The sequence below is a fragment of the Oryza glaberrima genome, chromosome 6 (assembly GCF_000147395.1).
Source record: "Oryza glaberrima chromosome 6, OglaRS2, whole genome shotgun sequence".
Classification (NCBI taxonomy): domain Eukaryota; kingdom Viridiplantae; phylum Streptophyta; class Magnoliopsida; order Poales; family Poaceae; genus Oryza; species Oryza glaberrima.
Window position 1 is genome coordinate 14,775,519 of NC_068331.1, and position 22,022 is coordinate 14,797,540.

General features: G+C 41.9%; 1 protein-coding gene across 3 annotated transcripts; it reads right to left on the reverse strand.

Annotated features, from left to right (window-relative positions):
- Positions 1-954: 954 nt before the first annotated feature.
- Positions 955-21,580, reverse strand: LOC127777751 (uncharacterized). Of its 3 annotated transcripts, none has more exons than XM_052304369.1 (10): positions 21,358-21,580; positions 20,569-20,649; positions 20,313-20,488; positions 20,067-20,250; positions 16,678-16,763; positions 13,950-14,062; positions 12,867-12,932; positions 12,175-12,281; positions 2,502-2,567; positions 955-1,860 (listed from the first exon to the last, which is right to left on the reverse strand). In XM_052304369.1, exons 2-10 carry the CDS (start codon positions 20,626-20,628, stop codon positions 1,318-1,320), a joined length of 1,401 nt encoding a protein of 466 aa, XP_052160329.1. In that variant the 5' UTR covers positions 20,629-20,649; positions 21,358-21,580; the 3' UTR covers positions 955-1,317. The 3 variants fall into 3 exon arrangements, with proteins under 3 accessions (XP_052160329.1, XP_052160330.1, XP_052160331.1); XM_052304370.1 differs by having other exon boundaries at positions 20,332-20,488; positions 20,580-20,649; positions 21,358-21,579; XM_052304371.1 differs by having other exon boundaries at positions 20,332-20,488; positions 21,358-21,578.
- Positions 21,581-22,022: the final 442 nt, after the last annotated feature.

Below are 22,022 nucleotides of genomic sequence, written 5' to 3' on the forward strand. Positions count from 1 at the left end.
CAACTACAAACCCATCAGGTTGATCAACATAGATCTCCTCATCCAGCTCTTTAATAAAAAAAATTGTCTTAACGTCCATTTGATGAACGAGAAGTCCATGTGAGACTACTAGGGAAAGTAGCACACGAATTGTGGTCAATCTAGCAACAGGTGAATGTCAAAGAAATCATCGCCTTCTTTCTAAGTATAGCCCTTAGCAACAAGCCGAGCCTTATGCTTTTCAATAGTACCATCAGGCCTAAGCTTCTTGTTGAATACCCACTTGCATCCCACAGGTTTACACCCATAGAGTCGCTCTGTCACCTCTGAAGTCCCGTCAGCGATAATGGAATCCATTTCACTACGGACAGCCTTCTCACAGTAGTCTGCATCAGGAGATGCATATACTTCTGAAATTGACTTAGGAGTGTCATACACGAGGTACACAGTGAAATCATCGCTAAAAGACTTAGCTGTTCTTTGTCTCTTACTCCTCCGAGGAGCTTCACTGTCATCCTCCTCAATGACATGTTCATGTATATGTTCATTTGTTCTGATGGTGTGATTGAGCAGGGAATTATTTCAGAGGATTGGCTAGAAGTACTATGTGTATCCTTCATTGGAAAAAAAACTCTCAAAGAAGATAGCGTCACAAGACTATAATTGTACCGACATGTATGTCAGGTACCACAGATTTAACTATTAAAAATCTATAAGCAATGTTGTAATGAGCATATCCTAAAAAGACACAGTCCACAGTCTTATGTTTAAGTTTGTGCTTCTTCGTTACTGGTACATTGACTTTCGCCAAGCACCCCTTGTGCGCAAGTAAGAAAGTGATGGCTTTCTCCCAATCCATATCTTATGATTCGAGGTCAACAATGTCTCCTCCCACCATGCCTTAGGTAGTCTCGCGGTGTCCAACATGACATTCTTCTTTTAAGTTCAAACATTTATATCCCATTGTCACGCACATGCATTTTTTCTATTTAATATTAAATATGACCCATGCAACGCTCAGGTTGACGGCCAGAGGAAGTACATGCTTACTTCCTCCGTTTCACAATATATAAGTCATTCTACTATTTCTCACATTCATATTGATGATAATGAATCTAAATAGATATATATGTTTAGATTCATTAACATCAATATGAATATAGGAAATGCTAGAATGACTTACATTGTGAAACGAAGGGAATACATCATTAGCAAAATATTAGACACACTACTTGACATTGAAGATAGCCTCTAATTTACCTCAAAAAAGAGAGAGAAAGAAGGTAGTAGCTGCTAGATAAGGTGATGTACTTCCGAGGGACAGAGTCAGCACTAACATTACTTGAGAAACGACTTCTTTGCAAAATAGGAAAGCAGTGATGCTTGTCCAACCGAAGCAGGTTTCGGGCCTTTTACCTTCTTTTTCACATGAACAGGAGATCTGCCACTCTTCTCCATCACTTTATCCGCATGAACTTCATCATCCTCGTTCTTCCTCTTCAATCTTAAAGCATCTTGTTTCTGTGTTGCTACTTTATCCGCATGAACTTCATCATCCTCGTTCTTCCTCTTCAATCTTAAAGCATCTTGTTTCTGTGTTGCTTCGTCAGTAAATATAAGGTCGTCATTCTTCATGGTTTTAGCCTTCTCGACATCATGTTCCAAAGTGATAGGTTGATCATTAAATATAGAAGCATCTTGCTCCTCTTCCACTTGGTGCTGGTACGTTTTATCCAATTGGTTTTCTGCTGATTCATGCCATTCTTTGTTTGCAGCTCGAAAGGCTTTTGTTTCTGCGTGATCCTGATCTTTCTTCTCTGATTTCACTGGTTTCTTCGTGAAGAATGTCGAGATTGGCTTTTCACTGGGTCTCATCTGTACCTGCATTTTGAAGTGGAACAAAACTAATCATTGCACATCCTTTTGCTTTACAGAAAACACAAAAAGAGGAAAGCTAAGAAATTACTATCCAGTGAAGTCGAATTGATAGGCACCACGCAAGGACATGGCATCATCTTATCAATGCAGCGTCAACAACAGAAAACAAGAAAAAGCTACTGCTTAATTGTATATACTTCACATATTGTACTTTTTGATAGCTCTCATTTTAGAAGTAAGAAACCTGTAGATCTTTCATTCTTATCATTTATGACATCATGAGCATTTTATATTTAACGGAGGTATTCAAGGTACATCACTGAACCACATTTACATGTTATCTGAATCACTCCATCAGGTAAAAGCGTGGATCCACCATAGAATCATTGAGGTGGTCATGTGGCCCTAATGACTATTGAAAGTGCAGTTGAAAAAAAATGTAACTTTGTATATTAGCGACAGATTATAACACATCTGAGAGTATGCTACAGCTGATGATCACACGACTACCCGCCAAATACAACAATTATGGGTGTCATAGAAAGTCAAAATTTCTGTATAATTTACTCTCACCATTCAGTAAAACTCAATTTCTTGAACTTCACAAAAACAATTATTTGACAGAACAAAGCAGAGCTTTCTACCTGTTTGATGCACTCAGGACCATCAAAAGATATTTTGCCTATTGCAGCTGTGACGGGATACCAAACCTGCAGAAGAAAATGTTTAAAAAAAATCATAATTTTGATTTGATCATTACCGAGAATCTTAGCCACTGATCTTTGTTCTCTTACTCTCCTAGGTTTCAAATGGGCCAGAGGTCTTAAGAGATTTTCAATTCAGGTCAAAGTGACCATTTGAGTAGCATGCCATCCTCACATATGACTACTGATATAACGATGCAGAAGCTCACCACATTCATCCCAAACTTGACAAAGTCTTGGTCCAGAAAATTGGACACACAACTTAGCTTCCCCCCAGGAAACTTGTTTTGTGGTTTGGCAGCGGCTCCAAATGACGCAGTGTGACCGAGTCCTCAATGGGAGGGCAAGGCTTAATCCCTTGCCACCTAAGGGCCCTTTTATGGAAATGCGAATAGAGAACAGAGGAGAATGTTAATGGAAGCTCGCTCCTTGATTAACAAATGAATCTTGCCTTCCATCCTCTTTTGTAGGACTTTGTCTGAACAAACTTAATAACCTCAACTGTCTTGAACAAACCAAACCTAAACTGAGAGAAAACTGATCCTGAAGCAGCACAATTCGATCGCAGTGCAGGTGACTTGTTCGGTTGCTTCCTGCGCTCGGTGTAGGCGATTCCCCACATAAGAACTTGCAATAACTAATTGTTCCTATGGCATGTGCAACGTACTTAGGAAATAGTTTGGTATGTTTGACCTCTGGTCAAAATTTGTCTTTGCTACTTCAGCCGTAATAGTAGACGCTAACTCATGCAGGGAAGTAGATCAATCAGATTGTCATAAATACCTCGACAACTGCTTTTCTAGCTTTTTACATGTCTCTTGAATGAAAGAACATTCCTCTATGCTTTGCTTCAATCTCTTCTCGGCAACTTTAGTCCAATAATGAAACCAGGAATCAGCCTCCCTCTAGTATTGGATACCATGAAAATAACAATATGCCCCCCTCCCCAAAAAAAAAAAAGAAAAAGAGATTGTTTCGTACAAGCATCATGGATAAACTTGCCTACGTAGGAAGTCACACATCGTTAGGACCCACCCGGATAACTTAATGCTTCATGAGCTCGGATGCTACAAATATTTTCTACAAAGACCATGGATGAAGGCAAAGAAACAAGCAAAAGAAACTGAGTCCAAAGGAAAAGTACAATGAAGTTCTAATCCTCGAGCTAAGATGAAGCAAGACAATGCAAGTCTCGTGAAATTTGCTTTATGTTCATGCACATGTATAGCATGATCTAACTTTGATTCATAAAAAAATGAACATTTTACTTTGATTCATAAAAAAATGAACATTTTGATCATTACCTAAATACAGCAAGCTAAAGAGGCTAAAGCTATCAAGGAAATGTTGGAGCAAAGCATAGAGGGATGTTCTCTGATACGACAAAAAGCAAGAGCAGTTGTCCAACAATAAGAAAGGTACTCATAAGAATATGATAGATATACTAATCAAAGTTACAAGAAATTAGCTTTTATTGGCTGAAGTGGTCAAGGAAAGTCCAGAGAATCCCTCTGTGCAATGAATTTTTTTTATTTTTTAGACTTATATTTTTATTTTTTAGACTTATTTTTTAAATTTGATTAAGAGACAATTCCAAAAAGTATTTCCAAATCTGGACCTTTTGGCCACGCCAGCCCGCCTAGTGTGGCCAAATAACTTTGTTACGCCACGTGCAGTTTGCGTGGCCGCGTTGTTTGGCCACGCCAGCCTCTTGCCACGCCACCATGGCTGGCGTGGCCAAACAACGCTGGCCAAAAGGTTCAGTTTTCAAAAATACTCTTTGGAATGGTCTATTAATAAAATTAAAAAATAAAAAATTTCCTGTACAAACTCAAGTTGAAAATTAAGAGGCACAAGTGGATAAAGTTATGAAAGAAGTGACTTCAACAAATAATATCTTTAACTCCATCTAGGTAAAGTACTAATACATCCTAACAAGGTTAAGCTAGATCATCATTATGATGATTCTATTGATTTGAAGATTGCTCACAACTTCACACAGTGTTGAAACCAGAGTAAATTTTGTAGCAGAGACAAAGTTTGACATTTGGTGAATGCTACCACATGTACCAAATCACAAAACATGACACATAATTGGCTATGTTGGTAGCTAAAAAGGCCAAGTAGCATTTCGGAAAACTTCCAGATTGGGCATTTGTCGATTTTTATGGTCGGCAATGTAATTTCTAAGGTGCACAAGATCAAGGAGAGATGGTGATAGATTTATACTGGTTCAGGCCCTCGAGTGAGGTAAAACCCTAGTCCATTTAGCATAGATTGGATCTATGTTGAGGTGTGTGCAAATCAGCAATGGTGTGGCTAATGGCGCGTATCAAAGAAAGAGTGTGTAACCCTTCAGGGTTCCTACTGCCACCCTTTATATAGAGCTAGGGCGGCAGGCGGCGTGCATGGTACGGTATACCTCATAATCAATGATATGGGATAGGATAGACTTTCTTATCTCTTATCCCTTTCTATACATTGATGATACCGCTTGGGCCTAGGCCACTTGGCTTACCCTACGCAGTACGGCCCAAAGGCCTCTCGTGGGGCACCAGGGTACCGTGCCCCCCACAGTATCCCCCGAGTACTTCGCTTGATGTAGAGTCTGAAGACGACGACGTCGTTCGACAGGATCAAATCCAGCTGAGTACTCACCCCAAAATTTTGGATATAGATTACTTTAGCTGGGTCCGAGTGGAATTGCGAACGGCCGATTTTTCCTTCTTGAAGGATGGAAACTGAACTTATTTTCCAAAATCAGAGTCCTTTCGTGGGTCGGCCCGTCAAGAATACCTAATGGCATAAGTACGCCCGATGGGAGTGTCGTTGCTCAACTTTCCCCAAATGGCGTTGCATCCTCCTCATCTGCTACGTTCTCGAGTCAGATTGGGCGAGATTTTCCACCGCCCCACTTCTCTCGCCGAAGCTCTTTGCTTTCCGCGGCCCTGATGTCGTAGTCGATGGAAGAATCTGTGCCAATCCCGAACCAGGCCACCACCTGGACACCGTCGATGATTGAGGAAGCAGTAGGAGTCCTCCCCCCTGCAGGAGCTCATCAACTGGAGGGAGGCTGTCGAAGAGGACTTCCAAACCCCGAACACAGACGAGATCATGGTCTTCCTCCCCTTCTTCCGGTTCAGCCTCGGTCTGCCTGCCGGCGATTTTCTCCGAGGTCTGCTTCACTTTTATGGCATTAATATTCATCACCTCAATCCCAATTATATCCTCCAAATAGCCATCTTCATTCATCTGTGTGAGGCATACTACGACATCCCTTCCCACTTTGCGTTTTTCCGTTATCTGTACCAACTCAAACCGCAACCCGACAAGAGGAATCCTATGGTAGTTGGGGAAGTGGCAACTAGACCCGGACCAACAGGATCTGGAATTTTTTGATCTCCCCCTCAGGTCCAGCAACAAAGGTTGGCGATCAAGATGGTTTTAATGCTCCAATCCGCTGCCAAGCCTACCTCTATTTACCGATCATGCTCCCGTTGTTAAAGATTGCTAGTACTCCCTCCCCGACGGTGGCGAGATGGATCAAGTCCGAGGGTTGTTGAAGGGAATCAAATATATGATCAACAACGGCTTAACTGGGGTCGCCGTGGCCTGCAACTTTGTCACACGGTGAATCCAACCATTGAAAAGCCGCGCTTACCCAACATAGGAATACATTGGTTAGACCGATGAGACCCGGGAGAGGCAACAAATCATCCGTAAGAGCGAGGTCGCTAATAGGATGATTTAAGCTCTTCGAAGCTGGGACTCCGATCACCATGGAGGGATGTCCTCATCCCCTCAAACATGGCATGGAACGCCCAAAGGTATGCTTTGCTTTAGTTGATCTTTGGTTCACATCTTTTGCTCAAACTGGTGATAGACAATGATCCTTTGCGTTCTTCTCTTTTGCAAGGAGTTGAAGTACTCATCTCCAACCCTCCTCTGCCCAATGCCCGAAGCAAGAGGCATGTCGACGATCCACTGCCGAGTGGTCGCCCAACTAAGCGCGCTGCCCCCGATGAGCCTAGGGCTAGCTCATCCAAGAAGCCATCCGGTGGTCCCAAGGTCGACGACCGCCACGCGGAACCCGGAGGCCTCCAAGACCTCCGGCAAGGGGAAGGACGTTTTGGTGACCTCTGATCCAAGTTCCCGGAAGAATAACCCGACGGGCTTAGGGGGTTCACCCGGGACTCTTCAAGCGACGACGAGGACGGCGACTGCCGCCTCCAGGGCTGCTAAGGCAGAGGATGCGACTGCAAAGGTAGCCTCCCCTGGTCCGACCAGGACCCCGAAGATTGGGGTCCGCAAGACCCGTCGATCCACCAGGTGAGTTATGATTGTGATCCTTGTCATTTCTCTGATTGCGGTGGAGATCGATATATATTAATGCTGGTTGATGCTAGGTGAATCGTTGCAGGGTATCAACACAGGACAACCCAAGTAAGCTTGACTTGACCCAGGGCGCAGACGACGCTTCTGACCAAGCCAAATCGGGGTCGGCTCAACCGGAGACTGGGCCAAGAGCCGAGCCCGGTGCCACTCAAACCTAGCTTGGGGCCGGTCGGGTGGCGGGAGATGCTGAGACGGCGGCGGGCAACTTAGGCTGGCCCAGCGGTGGCGCATCGACAGACGCTGCAGCTGACTCGGCCCGGCCGAGTGGCGGAGATGCAGCGGGAGAGGAGGTAGGTGGTGGTAACGAGTCGACAGGCGTCGCAACTAACTCGGTCCGGCCGAGTAAAGGAGATGTGGCAGGAGCGGAGGTAGGCGCTGGTGACGGGTCGATGAGTGCCGCAGCTGACTCAGCCCAACCGAGTGGTGGAAATGCGGCGGGAGCTGAGGCCGGCGCTGGTGACGAGGTTAGCGGCCGGGGCGACAGTGCCGCCATAGGCTCGTCGCCGCCGCCACACCCGGCACATCGACTTTCTCCTCCGCCCAGCCCACAAACTCCACCCAATCGCCGACCTGGGAAAGAACCAACCGGCGGGGAAGGAGAGGCCACCGGGGATGAAGAGGATGCCGAGGAGATCCCGCGGTGTCCACATGCCTTGCCATGGACAAATTATGTCTCCCCCCTTCAGACCTTCTGGTTCCAGGGAGGAAGGGAGAAGGAAGCTCTGAAGGAGGGCTTCGATGATGCAGCTGATAAGGCCTACGCTACTGTTGATGTGAAAACACGGCGGCTTGGGAGATCTGCTTAACTCCAGTGCAGGTCCAAGGCTAGCCTCGAGTGTGTCAAGGGCGTGCCAGCTGATTTGATCCTGCAATCAGCAAGAAAGACAAAAGCAGAATTAGTCAGCCGATAGCCGATAGCCGATAGCGTATCGTTGGTGGTCTCAGCCGATGGAGTTAGACCAAATCGGCTATGGACTGATTATATCAAAGAATATTAAATCCTAAATATGCCTAATCGGCTGTAATAATGTCTATCATGTTTAATAAATTGATTCGGAGACAATATTATGAAAAGTAATCGATCTGACAGTATTTAGAGCAAGAAAGATAATGTACTAGCTAATACTCTAGTACAAACCTATATAAACAGGTTGATCTATATAAACATGTCAAACAATGATCAAGCATGATAGTGCAAAAATCTGGCCGATACTGACTAAAACTTGATATGCTTATATAAAACAATCTGTCTATATAAGTGGCGAATACACATGAAACGAATAAAGAAGCATGCATATTAGGTAAGATCGGCTGAAACCCCAATACTATCCGTATTATATCTAATTGCAGGCTACTTTGCATGGTTCTAAGCACGACTAGAGATGATGCATCTCAAAGAATGAAAAGAAGCATACAGTCTATACAATCAAGCAATTAAACACTTTTCAAGATGGTAGATGGCTTAGCTAATCTAATCTAGCAAGACAATTTAGCCGAAATCAGCATAAACCCTAAAGCGAGCAGCAGCCGATAGAGCTAAATTGAGAAGCTAAGAATAGATTAACTAAGACATATGATAGCAATGACTCGCGATATCGAGCTTAACATGTCAAAAGCGACATGTTAGCCCCGATAGCGCGGGCCATTGAGACGGGTTACCTCTTGCAAAGAACTCGCTGAAAACGAAGAAAAATAAAAAGGGTGGCAATGCGCCGAAGTTGTATTGGATTGTCTCTCTTATTACAATGCTAGGGGGTTCATATTTATATCCCGAGTACAAACTTAGTCCATTATGGACACGACTCAAAACCTTCTAAAGACAAAACACAAACAAGACCATATACAGCGGTCTCTTGCCAAATCTCTAACAAACCAACATAACTAACCTAATTAATAGATACAATTGCCTTGTTCGAGCTCTGTCTCTAATTGGCAATGACGGTTATTTCAATTTAGGTCCATGTCGAGCCCAAGTTACACCATATCGGCCAAGTCAATCTTCTGTCCGGTTTACAGCCGATACAATACTCAGCCGATGTATAGTCCGACTTGGAGATCAACTCGATTCCACACCAAATCCGCTTCGACCTTCTCCAAATCTGATGCAAAATTCTGTTGTTAACAGCCACAATCATGTACAAGTCCGGGCTGCTCCTCCTTCAAAAGATGAAGGTTAGGAGCTATGTCCCTTAGCCCCCGACTTCAGGACAGGTGAGTTGTCAGTCATCATGACCTGAATTGTGCATCAGCGTGGGTAGCCCCCCGCCAGCATGGTGTGATGTTGATAAATGGCGCGTCGTGCTGGCAATGTCCTTGTGTTTGTTTTGAAGCCGGCTAGCCCCCGACTCCATGCTGGGAAGACTATAGGCGTCGTAGGGGTGGAGTTGACTCGTGTTCTTGATGTGTGATGCAATACATTATTGAACGCTCGGAGGCCAAGAGCGACGGCGAAGTTAGCAAGGCCGAAAGGCAACGGAGAAGTCGTGGCCAGTGATGAAGCACGATGAGTCGCGGTCGGAGGATGTCGACCTTGTTGGCGGTGAAGTCCAAATCTCCAAAGCGGAACTCAGTTCCAGAAGCGAAACTGATCGCTTGGACAAATCTTACGATACTAGGGCTGAACTGTTGAAGTTGGCCGGAGTCATCGGCAATGAAGTCGAAGGCGCTGAAGGAGAAAAGGGTGGCGGTGGGGAAAGCGGTGAGATTCGCAAAGGTGACTCCATAAGATGCCATCTCCTCCTTTAAGAAAAACGATCTAGCGCACCCCTACCTAGCGCGCCAACTCTCGATTTTTATGATCGGCAATGTAATTTATAGTGTGCGCAAGATCAAGGAGATGGTGACACATATTTATACTGGTTCAGGCCCTTGAATAAGGTAAAACCCTAGTCCAGTTAGCATAGATTGGATTTATGTCGAGGTGTGCGCAAATTAGCAATGGTGTGGCTGATGGCGCGTATCAAAGAAAGAGTGTGTAACCCTTTAGGGTTCCTGCTGCCACCCTTTATATAGAGCTAGGGTGGCAAGCGGCGTGCATGGTACAGTATCCCTCATAATCCGGGTACCAACCGCCTAATCATGTGGGATAGGATAGACTTTCTTATCTCTATCCTTTTCTATACATTGAAGATAGCCGCAAGGGCATGGGCCACTCAGCTTACCCTATGCACCCGGTACCATGCACCCCACAACATTCACCTTATATTATTGAATTTTTAACATAAACATAATTGTGCTATTAGCATAACCAAAAGTAGATTATAGTACATCATTAGATTGGAATTTTGACAGAAAAATATTGTTTAAATTTTAACATAACCATAAATGAGACACTACAGATAGATATTATTATAAGGTAAAGAAATAAAATCACAGTACACCATCAGGTAAGAATTTGGTAAAAGAATATCGTTTTTTTAAAGAGATTGCTAAAAAAGGATAGCATATTCAGTACTAATAGTAATAGCAAACTATATGGGTCTGTTCAATCAACTTGAAATCTCTACCAAATTTAAGGTGTTGGACGTCCGTCATTTATTAATCAAGTTTTAACACGAACATAGTGTGCCAGTAGCACGACAAAAATGGGAACAAATGTTTCGGAATGTAAATTACACCAGGTAAAAGATTTAGTAAAAGTACATATCTGTACTATTATAAAAACTGAACATGTTTCCACCGGAATTTTGATACGTCACATGTGTTTGAGTTGGTTGTACGTTGTCGTATCCAATTCAACGTGACTCTACAATAACTATTATACACCCTCTTCCAACCCAACCCCTCCCAGCCCAACCAAACCAACTCACACCAATCCACCACCCTGTCCCGCGTCCCCCTCTCCTGATCAGCGTCTTTTTCTCTCCATTTTCTTGTTTGTCCTTTCCTTTTCTTCAAATCATCCCGATCCTCTCCCTCTCGTTCTAATCACCTCTCTTTTCTCCTCTTTTCTGTTTTTCTCCTTTTTTTCCTCTTCCAAATTTCGCTCCTCATAAATATTTTTTTTCCTTTTGAAATTATCATTGTTTAAGGTATGTATACGGTAAGTTTGTTACTTTGTAAATGCTTTTCATCTACAGTAAAACAAAAAGACTTTCACTAATTGAATAATCAAAATTGAATCTTTTTTTTTCGAGCACGCATGAGATGTGCGTATCATTTCATTAAGCAAGGAATAAAAGTTCTGACTTACAAAAACAAAAACACAAAGAAACACACCCACATTCGCCCCCCTCCTAGGGCAAGCTATTGCCTTGGCTAACAGCTCTTGGAGCCTAGAAGCTCCCGCCATACACCATAGTGTGCCCTCATTAGTGATGGACAGAATCACATCCGCCATGCTAGGAGTAACACCATTGGAAGCACAAGCATTTCTGTGTTTCCAGATTGCCCACGTGACCAAGATAATAAGAGAGTTAAGCCCTTTCTTCTCGCTCATTCGCAACCCTTTTACTGCCTTTGACAACCAACACGAAAACTTGCGTGTCATGGTTCGGAAGAGTGGAGAAATAGCCAAGACTTCAAAGAACTAGTGACCACACTTGTCTGTTGAAAACACAAGAAACCAAAGTGTGTTGCATTGTCTCATCCGCTTGATCACAAAAGGGGCAAGCGGCTAGATGAGGCAAGTCACGCTTGGCAAGACAATAAGTCATCCAACAATGGTTGTGTATCCGTCAGCCACAGAAAAAAAACCTACATTTAAGAGGTGCCCAATTCTTCCATATCATTTTCCAAGGAGCAAACCTGACCGTTTGGGATAAAGAAGGTCCCATGTGCGGATTTGGAAGTGTAAACACCTGACTTTGAGAACTTCCAATAGTGCTGGTCTGAAACGCCTATTTCAATCTTTGGTTGATGAGGTATAGCAAAATACCCATACATCAACTTACGGCATAGCCACCCGATCGATTTGTAAGGCTATGGAATGGAGTATATAAAGGATTCTTCATGTGATGATGCATGAAGCGAGTGCGACCAGATTCAATGCTATATATAATTTATGACTTTGTTTTGCCATTGTTACATTTGTTTTTTTTTATTTGCTGTTAAATTGGTATAGTTTTTAAAATTGTCTTCACATGTTGCAACGCACATGCATTTTTGCTAGTCATTAAAAAAAGTTAAAGACAATGTTCATTTAGCAAATAATAACATCCAAAAAGGATATCAGCCATATCACGGAAATCCCAATAAAATGATGAAAGCATGAACTTACAAGATCTACTCCTTCATAGGGTACTGTAATTTCTTCGAGTTTCACAGATGCACCGTTCAACCAAGTACTAATGGAGTCTTTGTCACCCAAGATTACTGGCATTCTATCTGTTAAGTCACATGCAGACTCAGAAGGTGCCAAATCAAATCAAAAGGTAGCAAGTCATAAAAACATTGTGTGCAACAGTATAATAAGTACTCGTATATCAAGACCTGATAGACTTGGCAAAAACATTTTTCATACATCCATTACCAGAAAAAGGTATAATCTGTTTTCTCAATTAAATTGAACTACAAGGACAACTTATCATATAAAGTAAAATACAGATGCATCAGTACTGTTAAAGGCAATATTGTACTATCATCAATGATATATACTATCTTTTAATTGAAAATCAACTGGCTTTCTCCTTGCCTGCCTCTAAATAAGATATTGTAAAGTGAAAATTAATAGGAACAGTGCATTAACAAGCTAAACATTACAAACTTCCAGTAATGTCACTAGCTACGAAGATGTTCCAGAGTAGGTATGTACAAATAAATGTCAGCTTGATATAGTGTAAAATAACAGGGTTTTGTTATTAACCCTACTAACCATGAAGCCAATTCAAAAGCAGCCTTATCACACATGTATCGAAATAGTAAATATATGAATAATCTGAGATCATGGGGGGTAGAGAGTATCAAGCTAACCATGAAGCCATTTTAGAGAAATCGAGGCCCGAGTAGTCAAAATAGTAAAAGTATGGATGGTTTCTCCTGGGGAAATAGCAGATAATATTAATACTCAAACAAGTAAATTATCATTTTACCGATTGGAGCAACAAAAGTCTAAAGTGGCATAATCAATTAATCCGAACATGTGATAAACTGACGTATGTGAACAGCAGAAAGTGTTTTGAAATATGCATCAATAATTCAGCTCAATAAAAAATGCATTAATAAAATGGCTTCCTTAAAATGTAGACAAAAGGATAGCAGATAAGAGTTGGTAGTGTGAATGCATGCTAGACAATTTATATACTAAATCTGTCAATATTTGTAGAGCAAAACGCCGTATTATTTTTACAAACAAAAAGCCAAACACCAAACATGTAGTTCTGGGACATTGTACAGTGGAACTCGTATCTGAAAGCTTTTCCCTATCATAATGATATGCATATTGTACTATTCAGAATGCAGTTCTTCTATGTAATTAATAATGTTAGGCATTTAATGCGCAGCGGAGCGCAGCGCATGGCATAAATTAGATTTAAAAAATGTGAAACACTTGATGACAGCACTACTTCAAGTTCAGTACATGCCTGCAAATGTTCATTATCACAGTTCATCCATATTTGCAATTTTGATCACAAGACAACGTGAACTTGTCGCACCGATTATGATAAGACATGATCTAGATATAAAGCAGGATGTGGATATAATATGTTTACAACTATGTGCAGACAGAGCAGGCACAAAGCAAAACTGAGCAACCATGTTAGATCTTTACAAACATGGCGTTCAACCAGTACAAAAATATATCATACTACAACTTGTTTCATTTACAATGTCATATATGCAGATAAAACCTTTTAGGAAGCTAAATAAGACCAATTAGTAATTACAACCACAGATGTTGGAATAAATAAGCTGCAGCATTAACAGGACAACATATCTTTTGCAGCAACTCCCAAGACTACTTTAAGAAAATGTGGTTACACTGAAACACATTCTTAGTACCATAATCATGGCTTCCAAAGACTAGAAAGTTAATTGACAAATGTGCATGCTAACCTTCCGAGTTTGTCCAAGTGTCAAAGAGGGCAGCAAAGACAAGAGGCCTCTGATCTTGGAAATGAATGTAATACGGCATCTTCTTTGGCCCATCCTTTTTCCATTCGTAGAAACTGAGCTCATATAAAATATTAATGCATGATTAATACAAAAATATGGTCAGCTTATTGTCTCTCTAAATGGACTTTTCAACAAAGACATTATGCTACAAATAAGAACCTAAATATTTTTTATCTACCAAATTGTGCTGCACAAGGATAAAACAACTTGAATGTGATACATTAACAACTAATTGAGTCCTAGATTGAATTTTGTCTATTTTAACCAGTTCAACTCAGATTGGTCAGGGCAAAATCAAGCCCCAGTGTCACATGTGAGGATTGAGAAGGGTAGTTGGAGTTTTTCCTCGGAAACGCAGGACTGTACTTCATTTCATTAAGAAAATAAACCAAATACAAAAGGAGGGATCAAAACTGATCCACCACTAAGAACACACCTCACATACTCATCACTTAAAGGTGATGCATGACCACAAACGAAAAAGGAAGGACTAGCCGTCCGAGGTAAACGACCTACAAAGAAACACATGTAGGCACAGGCTACTACTATCATTTTCCGCTGTCTTTAAAAGCACCAAAACGTTTGTTGTGGCACCACTGAAAACAGTCGTTGCGGTGCTTCCAAATCACCCAAGCTGCTAGGATAATCCCGATAACTTTGCCACCACCATCCTGGAAAATGGGCTGCCGACAGTTCAGGTGCAGGACCAGCCAGCCCCAACTTTAGAGAGTAGTAAAGTCCAAACATGGCCAGAGAAAACACGAGATACAAGGATATGGTGAATAGTTTCGCCGCTTTGGTCATATAAAGGGCAGGCAGCAGGATGTGGTAGACCCTGATTAAAAGCAAGTTGATCTGAAGTCTAACATCTGCTGTTAATAGCCAACCAAATGAAAATTTTGCAGCATAAAGGAACCCAACTAGTCCATATTCGCTTCCATGGAGCAAACTTGATGGATCCCAGGAAATAAGCATTGTAGGTTGACTTGCTAGTGTAGGAGCAGGACCCTGTAAGCTTCCAAATGTGTTAGTCCTGAACCCCCTGCTGCAAGACCGCCCCCTCAACCAAGTCCCAAATCAACAGAGAACTTGAACAGTGAAGCCACCTTTTATATTTCTCACCCACCTTTTGTTCTCCAATGCCTGCACCACAGTGCGCTGCTTACTTGACCTTTGAGTGATTAATTCAAAAAGATTGGGGGCCAGTTCAGCTATTGTTCTTCCTGGCAGCCATCTATCATGCCAGAGCATGGTGTTCCCCCTTTTACCAATTATAGTTTTCACAGCCACTCCAAACAAAGAGTGAACATTGTGAGGTACTTGTATAGGAAAACCAAAACAAGCCCAAGGTCTAGAAGAGTCAGGTGTTTGAAGCCACAACCACCTCATGAGTAAGGCCCATCCCATCTTTTCCAGATTATGAATGCAAGTCCCCATAAGGGAGAGGTCAGCAAACGCAATCCCAAGAAACAAGGAAATTAGCACCATTAGCCCTCTCCTGACCCTTCCAAAGAAAACCTCTGTACCTTTTGTCAGTAGCCTTGATCACCCATTTGGGTAGCTGGGTTAGGGATTGAAGAAATAGTAGATTAGATGTGAACAGCAAGAATACAGAAGAGGGCTTTGGAGGGAGAATAGGAGACAACATGAGGGAGAGAGGTAATTTTTTAACTCTTTGCTTAATCCCCAATGATGATGCCAATGCCCTACTGATCTAACCAACTAATGAGTAATGATATGATACAAAAGCTAACTAGGAATAATAATCAACTAAACTAACAAATGATATCAGATAATCCAACGCCTTGCTGCTCCAGTGTTTCATTGGGCCAAAGGACCTACTAGCAGCCCGCATGTCGTATGGCCATGACACCTAGGACTGTAGGTGCTTTTCACATAACCAGTAATCCAAGTAGAACAGCTTATTTAGCAGTGTTATACGTCTTTGATATGATTCTAGCTGTATACATATAAGACCAACAAATGTACTCAGAGCAAAGGCTTTTGGAGCCAATCTATGATGATAATTTTGGGAGTCTTGATATATTCGCGAGTTGTCTCATGCTCTCAGTGAAGGTGTATAATTGAGTACTTGGTGATTCACCTTTGGCCAAAGGTTTTACTAGAATAGATCACAAGCAACAATTAGTGGTTTCCCTATAGATTTGCTCAATCAAAATAACTAGTTATCTCAATTCCTGAGATGAAAAACAGGTAACCCCCAGATTCGGTACAATGTATTTAACATGTCATGCAATCTATGCCCCCATGATTTATATTCAATAAATATAATTAAGATACCTCATAGTTTGGAATGAGGAAAATCAAGCACATCTAAACCTACAGTCCAATGTCAAATCCTACAATTGGCATGTCACTCATCGATTAGCACCACTATATGACAGAAGGATGGAGCGAGACACGGAAAGCAAGAAGAGCAGGACAGAAGTTATATCAAACTACTATAAATCCAGATGTCAAATTTTACATCCAGGTGCAAATCATTCTGTAGCCTTTTAGCCTCTATCAATGCAAGCAAATATTGAGCAAGTACATGCATACTGTACCAACTTCAAGGGGTAAATCAGAGCATGCTCATGCAAAACTTTAACAAAGCATATGATAGTTGGAAGTTCCAAATAAAAGGAGACAACTATTTTGTGCATACCCTTCTACTGCCACAAGACACCTATTATTTGGGATAAGTCGCCGAAAGGAAGCCTTTTCCTTTATAGACTCTGACCGTGCATTGAACTGCACAATAAAATATTTCAGTGATTAAATCAATTTAAAGAAGCACAGTAATGGGACATAATAAAATGTAAATCAAGCTCCATAGCAGGCAGTCCAATGCATAAGCAATGTGGAGTAAGACATCAGTTTTAGAGGAGTCAAATAAAGAAATGAATAATTTTAGCTATAAAATGAAGCAGCTAAGCTAGTGTACATAGGAACAGATTCCCATTCTGATGTCCATAGAACATATTTTTAAGAGAACATTCCAAATAAATGCTAGAATTTGAAAGATGATAGACAAATAAGCACACAGAAAAATCAAGAATATAAAATATATACTAGGATGACAGCACAAATATTTCATGTTTTGGAAAAAAATTGCAAAGCATTACACCGTGTTCAATACTCCCTCCGTCCCAAAATATAGTCGCTTCTAGCATTTAAATGTGGTCCTATCATATAGCTACTTCTCTACCTACTCCATTTCAACCAATCCCAGCCATCTCCCATTTAATTTCTCCACCTACTCCCTCATCTCAACCAATCACAACCATCCCCTGTTTAATTTCACCTCTCTCCTTAATCTCTGTGAAAAACTCTAGAAGGGCTTATATTTTGGGATAGATGGAGTAGCTTTGAGTGTACTAACAACCTGTCCTTTCAAATGGGGCATTATTACCATAAATGTGACACTGAAAACCAATATCACAATTGCAGAAGCCGTCCAAATTGCCTAATTGGAGTAAATGTAGTAATCAAACAGGAATCAACTGATTTGGATGGTTAAAATTTGCAGCTCCCCCCTGCCACTCATCGCCGGCCCGCCACGGTGGCAGGGGGACGGCGCCAGAGATGTTGGCGCCGTCCCATTGGACCATGGAGCTAGCGACTAGCGTCCCAAAAAAGACCATTTCTGGGATAAGTTTTCCAGGGGTCTATTTGCAAAATAAGTTTTTCAAAAGGACCAAGTTGTGAAAAATCCAGAGGGCGAGAAGGGGCCACCTGCAAAATTAACACGGCATACCCCTCGCCCACCCTATGCCACATCACATAGCCCACCCTACCATAGGGCGATTTATATGCCCCACCCTACGTTGGGGTGTGGAGTATATTTTTGCAAAACTTTGAAACAGTAGTTTGTTTATGTAAATCATTAAAGAAATAAATATAAAAAAATTTCCACGTCCACACGCCTGTTCATATTCTATTTTCTTCCCTTGTTGCTCCTGTTACTTTCCTTATGCAATGGTCCTGACGCCATCTAACAAGACAACTATAACCCATTGTTAGATGTAGATCAGTGCTAAGATCTACAGGATGTTCCCGAGGTCGCTTTCCTTGCTGGCCACGTCGTACTATCCTCCAGGTTCCAGCCTCTTCTCCCTATAGCCTTTATCCACAACTGGGGAAACAATAGCTAGGCAAGGCTTTGGCATCCAATTTCCTATATTCTCCCTAATTATTTTGACAAATAATTTATTACAAGGACATTCCTGCATTTGAAAAATATTCTCATGTGCGGGATTCTGTTCCGCAGGCATCGTGATGGAGCCGAACGGCGGGGCATGAACACAGGACAGAGCGCGTGCAACAATGGACAGAGCACGTGCAGCAACGTCTAGAACACGGAAGATTCAGCATTGTTTAAAGATGAAGTTTAAATGTGTTACCTTTATCCTCATTCTTAGAGATAAGTTGTTAGGAAGAGTTTGTTACAAGATTTGTTAGATTGGGTCTTATTTAAGCTTGTAATTCGTTCATTGTGATCAATGAAGAAGAATTAATCTAAACCCTCTCCCTCTGTCGTTTCTTCTGTCCCACGGTGTGCCCTTCTGCCTGTGCACTTCTTTCTTACTTTGTTCATTCTTAATGTCGCCGTGCCTCACTGCCATGGGGACTGCGGCCTAGGGCGCCAGTCAACCACAACTACAACCTCCGATCACTGTCAGGGCATGCAGATATGTTCTGAATTGTTTTATTGTAGTTGATATATGACTAGATTTTATTGTTAGGGTTTAGAGTAAATTTATATACATATATTCTACCATTTTGATGCTAAATACTGCACAATACCTATATTTTTTTTTAGTTTGACTACATGGCTGTAAATAATAGGTGAATTTAATTATGGAGAAAATTCTTAAAAAAAAAGCAGCAGATAGCACCAACAAGATTGGGGTTTATCGTTCTACGAATATGAAGAAGCATAAATATGAAAAAGTAATGTACTCCTTCCATTCCATTTTAAGCGTAGCCATGAATTTCTGTGTCCAAATTTAATAATCCGTCTTATTTAAAAATATTTTGAAAAAAAATAAAAATATAAGTCACTCATAAAGTACAATTCATGTTTTATCATCTAATACAATAAAAATACTAATCATAAAAAAATTCAAATAAGACGGACAATCAAAGTTGGACACGGAAACTCATGGTTGCGCTTAAAATGGGACAGATGGGACAGATGGAGTATGTATTTACACATAAGTACATGTATACCAGAAAGGAAATGGCATTCTTTATGTGGAGTGGCTTTTCCTAGAGGCTTATCTTCTTCGAAACTCAAACTTTTGGTTTTTGAAAAGAAACAAGAAAAATAAATGAGAAGCTGATAAAAAAATATGGATCAAAGAAAAGCTAATGCCTCCATCTACCAAAGCTTAATTGGAAGCCTCCATCCATTGCCATTGATGCGGTCCTGCTGGCAAGGCAGGAGATGCCAACAAGGAGTGAGCCAAAGCTCAGTTCAGGCAACAATCCAAAGGGAGCAGGAAGCACACGCTCAGCCGACAGCGGACAAGGACGTAGCTGTCTCTGGCAGGGCAGCCCTAAAGGCGGCAGATCCAGCAGCAGCTTGGTCGACTTCAAATCAAAACATTGCATGAATAACAACGTGCCTTGGATAGTGCAAACAACTTGACAAGACTGTTGGACTTTTAAGACGTCCACGCCGCTCCAACTAGTTAACCTTAGTTGCCAAATACCTAATTGTCTAAGCTTGAGTTCATCTCACTTTCTTATAAGAAAATGACTTTTAAGAAAGACATTGACAATTTGGAATTGTAGTTGTACAAATCAAACATCTCATCCCACGTTAAAGAAATAGAGATGGTGTTAAATGATAAACACCCAACCAATTAGTCAAAACATAGTCATCAAATGTGGATCAATCGGTCTGTTGTTTGTGGTTTATCTAGCTGTTACATAGGCAATCAACCCACTACAATAAACTGTAATCAGCAATCATAACTTCTCAAGACTCAAAAAAAGCTATTCAAGGGATAAGAACAAGATTGTATAGAAAGAACAACCAGTCCATACCATCCTGAAATGATCGGGCTTCTCGTTCTTGCCGGTGAAGCTGGGCACAAGCCCCCACTTCATGCACTGGATTACCGACACCTCCCCGTCCATGTCCCCTCCACCATCATACCCCGCCGGCCGCACCCGAACGGTGCCCACCGGCAGGTATGTCCCTGGCAACACATTGTATGATGGCCGATACCTGCATCTCACAACCAGAATCTCACGATTGGCAAAATACAGCTGAGCAGGATGACCCCATACCTCAAAACTCCCTTCCTACCGGTCCATCCGGAGCAACGGCACAGCGGGCGCGTCACCTCCTCCGCAGCCGCCCCCAGTCCCACCGCCCGCGACAGAGGTCGTGATCGGGAAGCCGAAAGCCCTAGCGGCCTGGGACGGGCTAAGGGTGCAGCGAGCCCTGCCGCACATCTCGTACTCTGCCCGGGCACATGTTAATTAAGATTAGCTTTGCATTTGAAATGTAATGGTTGAAGGAATGGAATCGAACGATGATTACCCTGGGCAAACCTGAGAAGAACAGTGTAAAATGGTCAGAGCATCGCATCATCCTGAACATAATGCCATTTTCTTCCCATCCCTATATACATCAAGAGCAAGCAAATTGTTCTCAATTCTAACAAGAACACTCCAAGTGAGATAATTATTCAGTCCGGAAAGATTAATTCAGATGAACAACTATAACCCAGAAGAACTATTGATTCTCTATACAATTTTCAGAGAACCAATATGAGATCATTCATTTTTTTTTGGCAACTTGGAAGTGTAAAGCATAAACATGTACGCGGGCAGTCAGATAGTGTGACCAGTGACCTAACCAAAGCTGCTACTATCTTTTTTCATAAATCATTGATATATAGAAAATAGTACTGATTGGTAAAGCTCCCACTGTAATTCACCAACACAGAGAAAACCGGATGTTTTATGGCTTAATCAACACTATGTCATGTTGGCAAGCCATAATAATGAATAAAATGTTAGCACGTGCATGTTACTAACGTTACGCAGATGACTGTATCTCAATTTCCCCTCTGAAATTAACATCACACGAGATCAATCAATCCATCAATCCGGGGAGGGGTCTCCTAAACCTGATTTCAATCTAGAGTATAATCTATCGGCTAATTTACTATTGAACATCTCCAAGAATCAGTATCTCACGGTTCTTAGAAAAGATGGAAAATTTATAATCAGAACATGATTTCTTGCAGGTCAGTAACAAGGGAGAGAAAAGTGTTCTTTTTTTCGAATCAAGATCCAAACTTCCGCTGCGGAATAGAAAGCTTACCTCTTTTCTCTCATCAGGATGTGAAGGAGCAACCGGGCGCACGGAGGGGAGGCCACGACGGGCGGCGGCGGCGGCGGCGACGGCAATGGTGGTGCTTGCGAAGGGCGTGACGGAGATTAGGGCGCGGGGTGGAGCGAGCGCGCAGGTAGTGAGAGAGAGAGAGAAGGAGGGAGGCGGCGGCGTCGGGTGAGTGCGAGAGAGGATGGAGGGAATAGCGAGCAAGAGAGAGAGCGTCTGCGTGAAGGTATGGGTGCGGCCGTGCGGGGAGGGGAGTCTGAGGGAAACGTGGACCGATCTGAGCCGTTGGATCGGATGATTCTGGACCATCGGATTTGATGAATGAGGTTTGTAGGAGTGTAAGGTCCCGTTCTTTCTCCAATCTCCAATATAAGAGTTGGATAAAAATAAAAATTAAGATTTTCATGCCACGCTTTTCAAACTGCTAAATGGTGTGTTTCGTGGGAAAACTTTCTATATGAAAATCGCTCTAAAATATCATATTAATCTATTTTTCAGGCTTGTAATAATTAAAACCCAATCAATCATACGTTAATACCACCTCGTTTTTCGTAAAAATATTTAATCTTCATCTTTATCTTCAGGAGAAAAGAACACCACCTAATTGGTGAATTATAGGGTAGAAGATAGAAGAATAATAATATGTA

Excerpts from the sequence above, each read along its gene's own strand:
- LOC127777751 (XM_052304369.1), bottom strand. The coding sequence starts at position 20,628 with ATGTTCAGGATGATGCGATGCTCTGACCATTTTACACTGTTCTTCTCA. Across the intron at positions 20,489-20,568 it reads TCTTCTCAGGTTTGCCCAGG|AGTACGAGATGTGCGGCAGG; the intron begins GTAATCATCGTT and ends GTGCCCGGGCAG. Across the intron at positions 14,063-16,677 it reads TGTCTTGTGGCAGTAGAAGG|TTTCTACGAATGGAAAAAGG; the intron begins GTATGCACAAAA and ends ATATGAGCTCAG.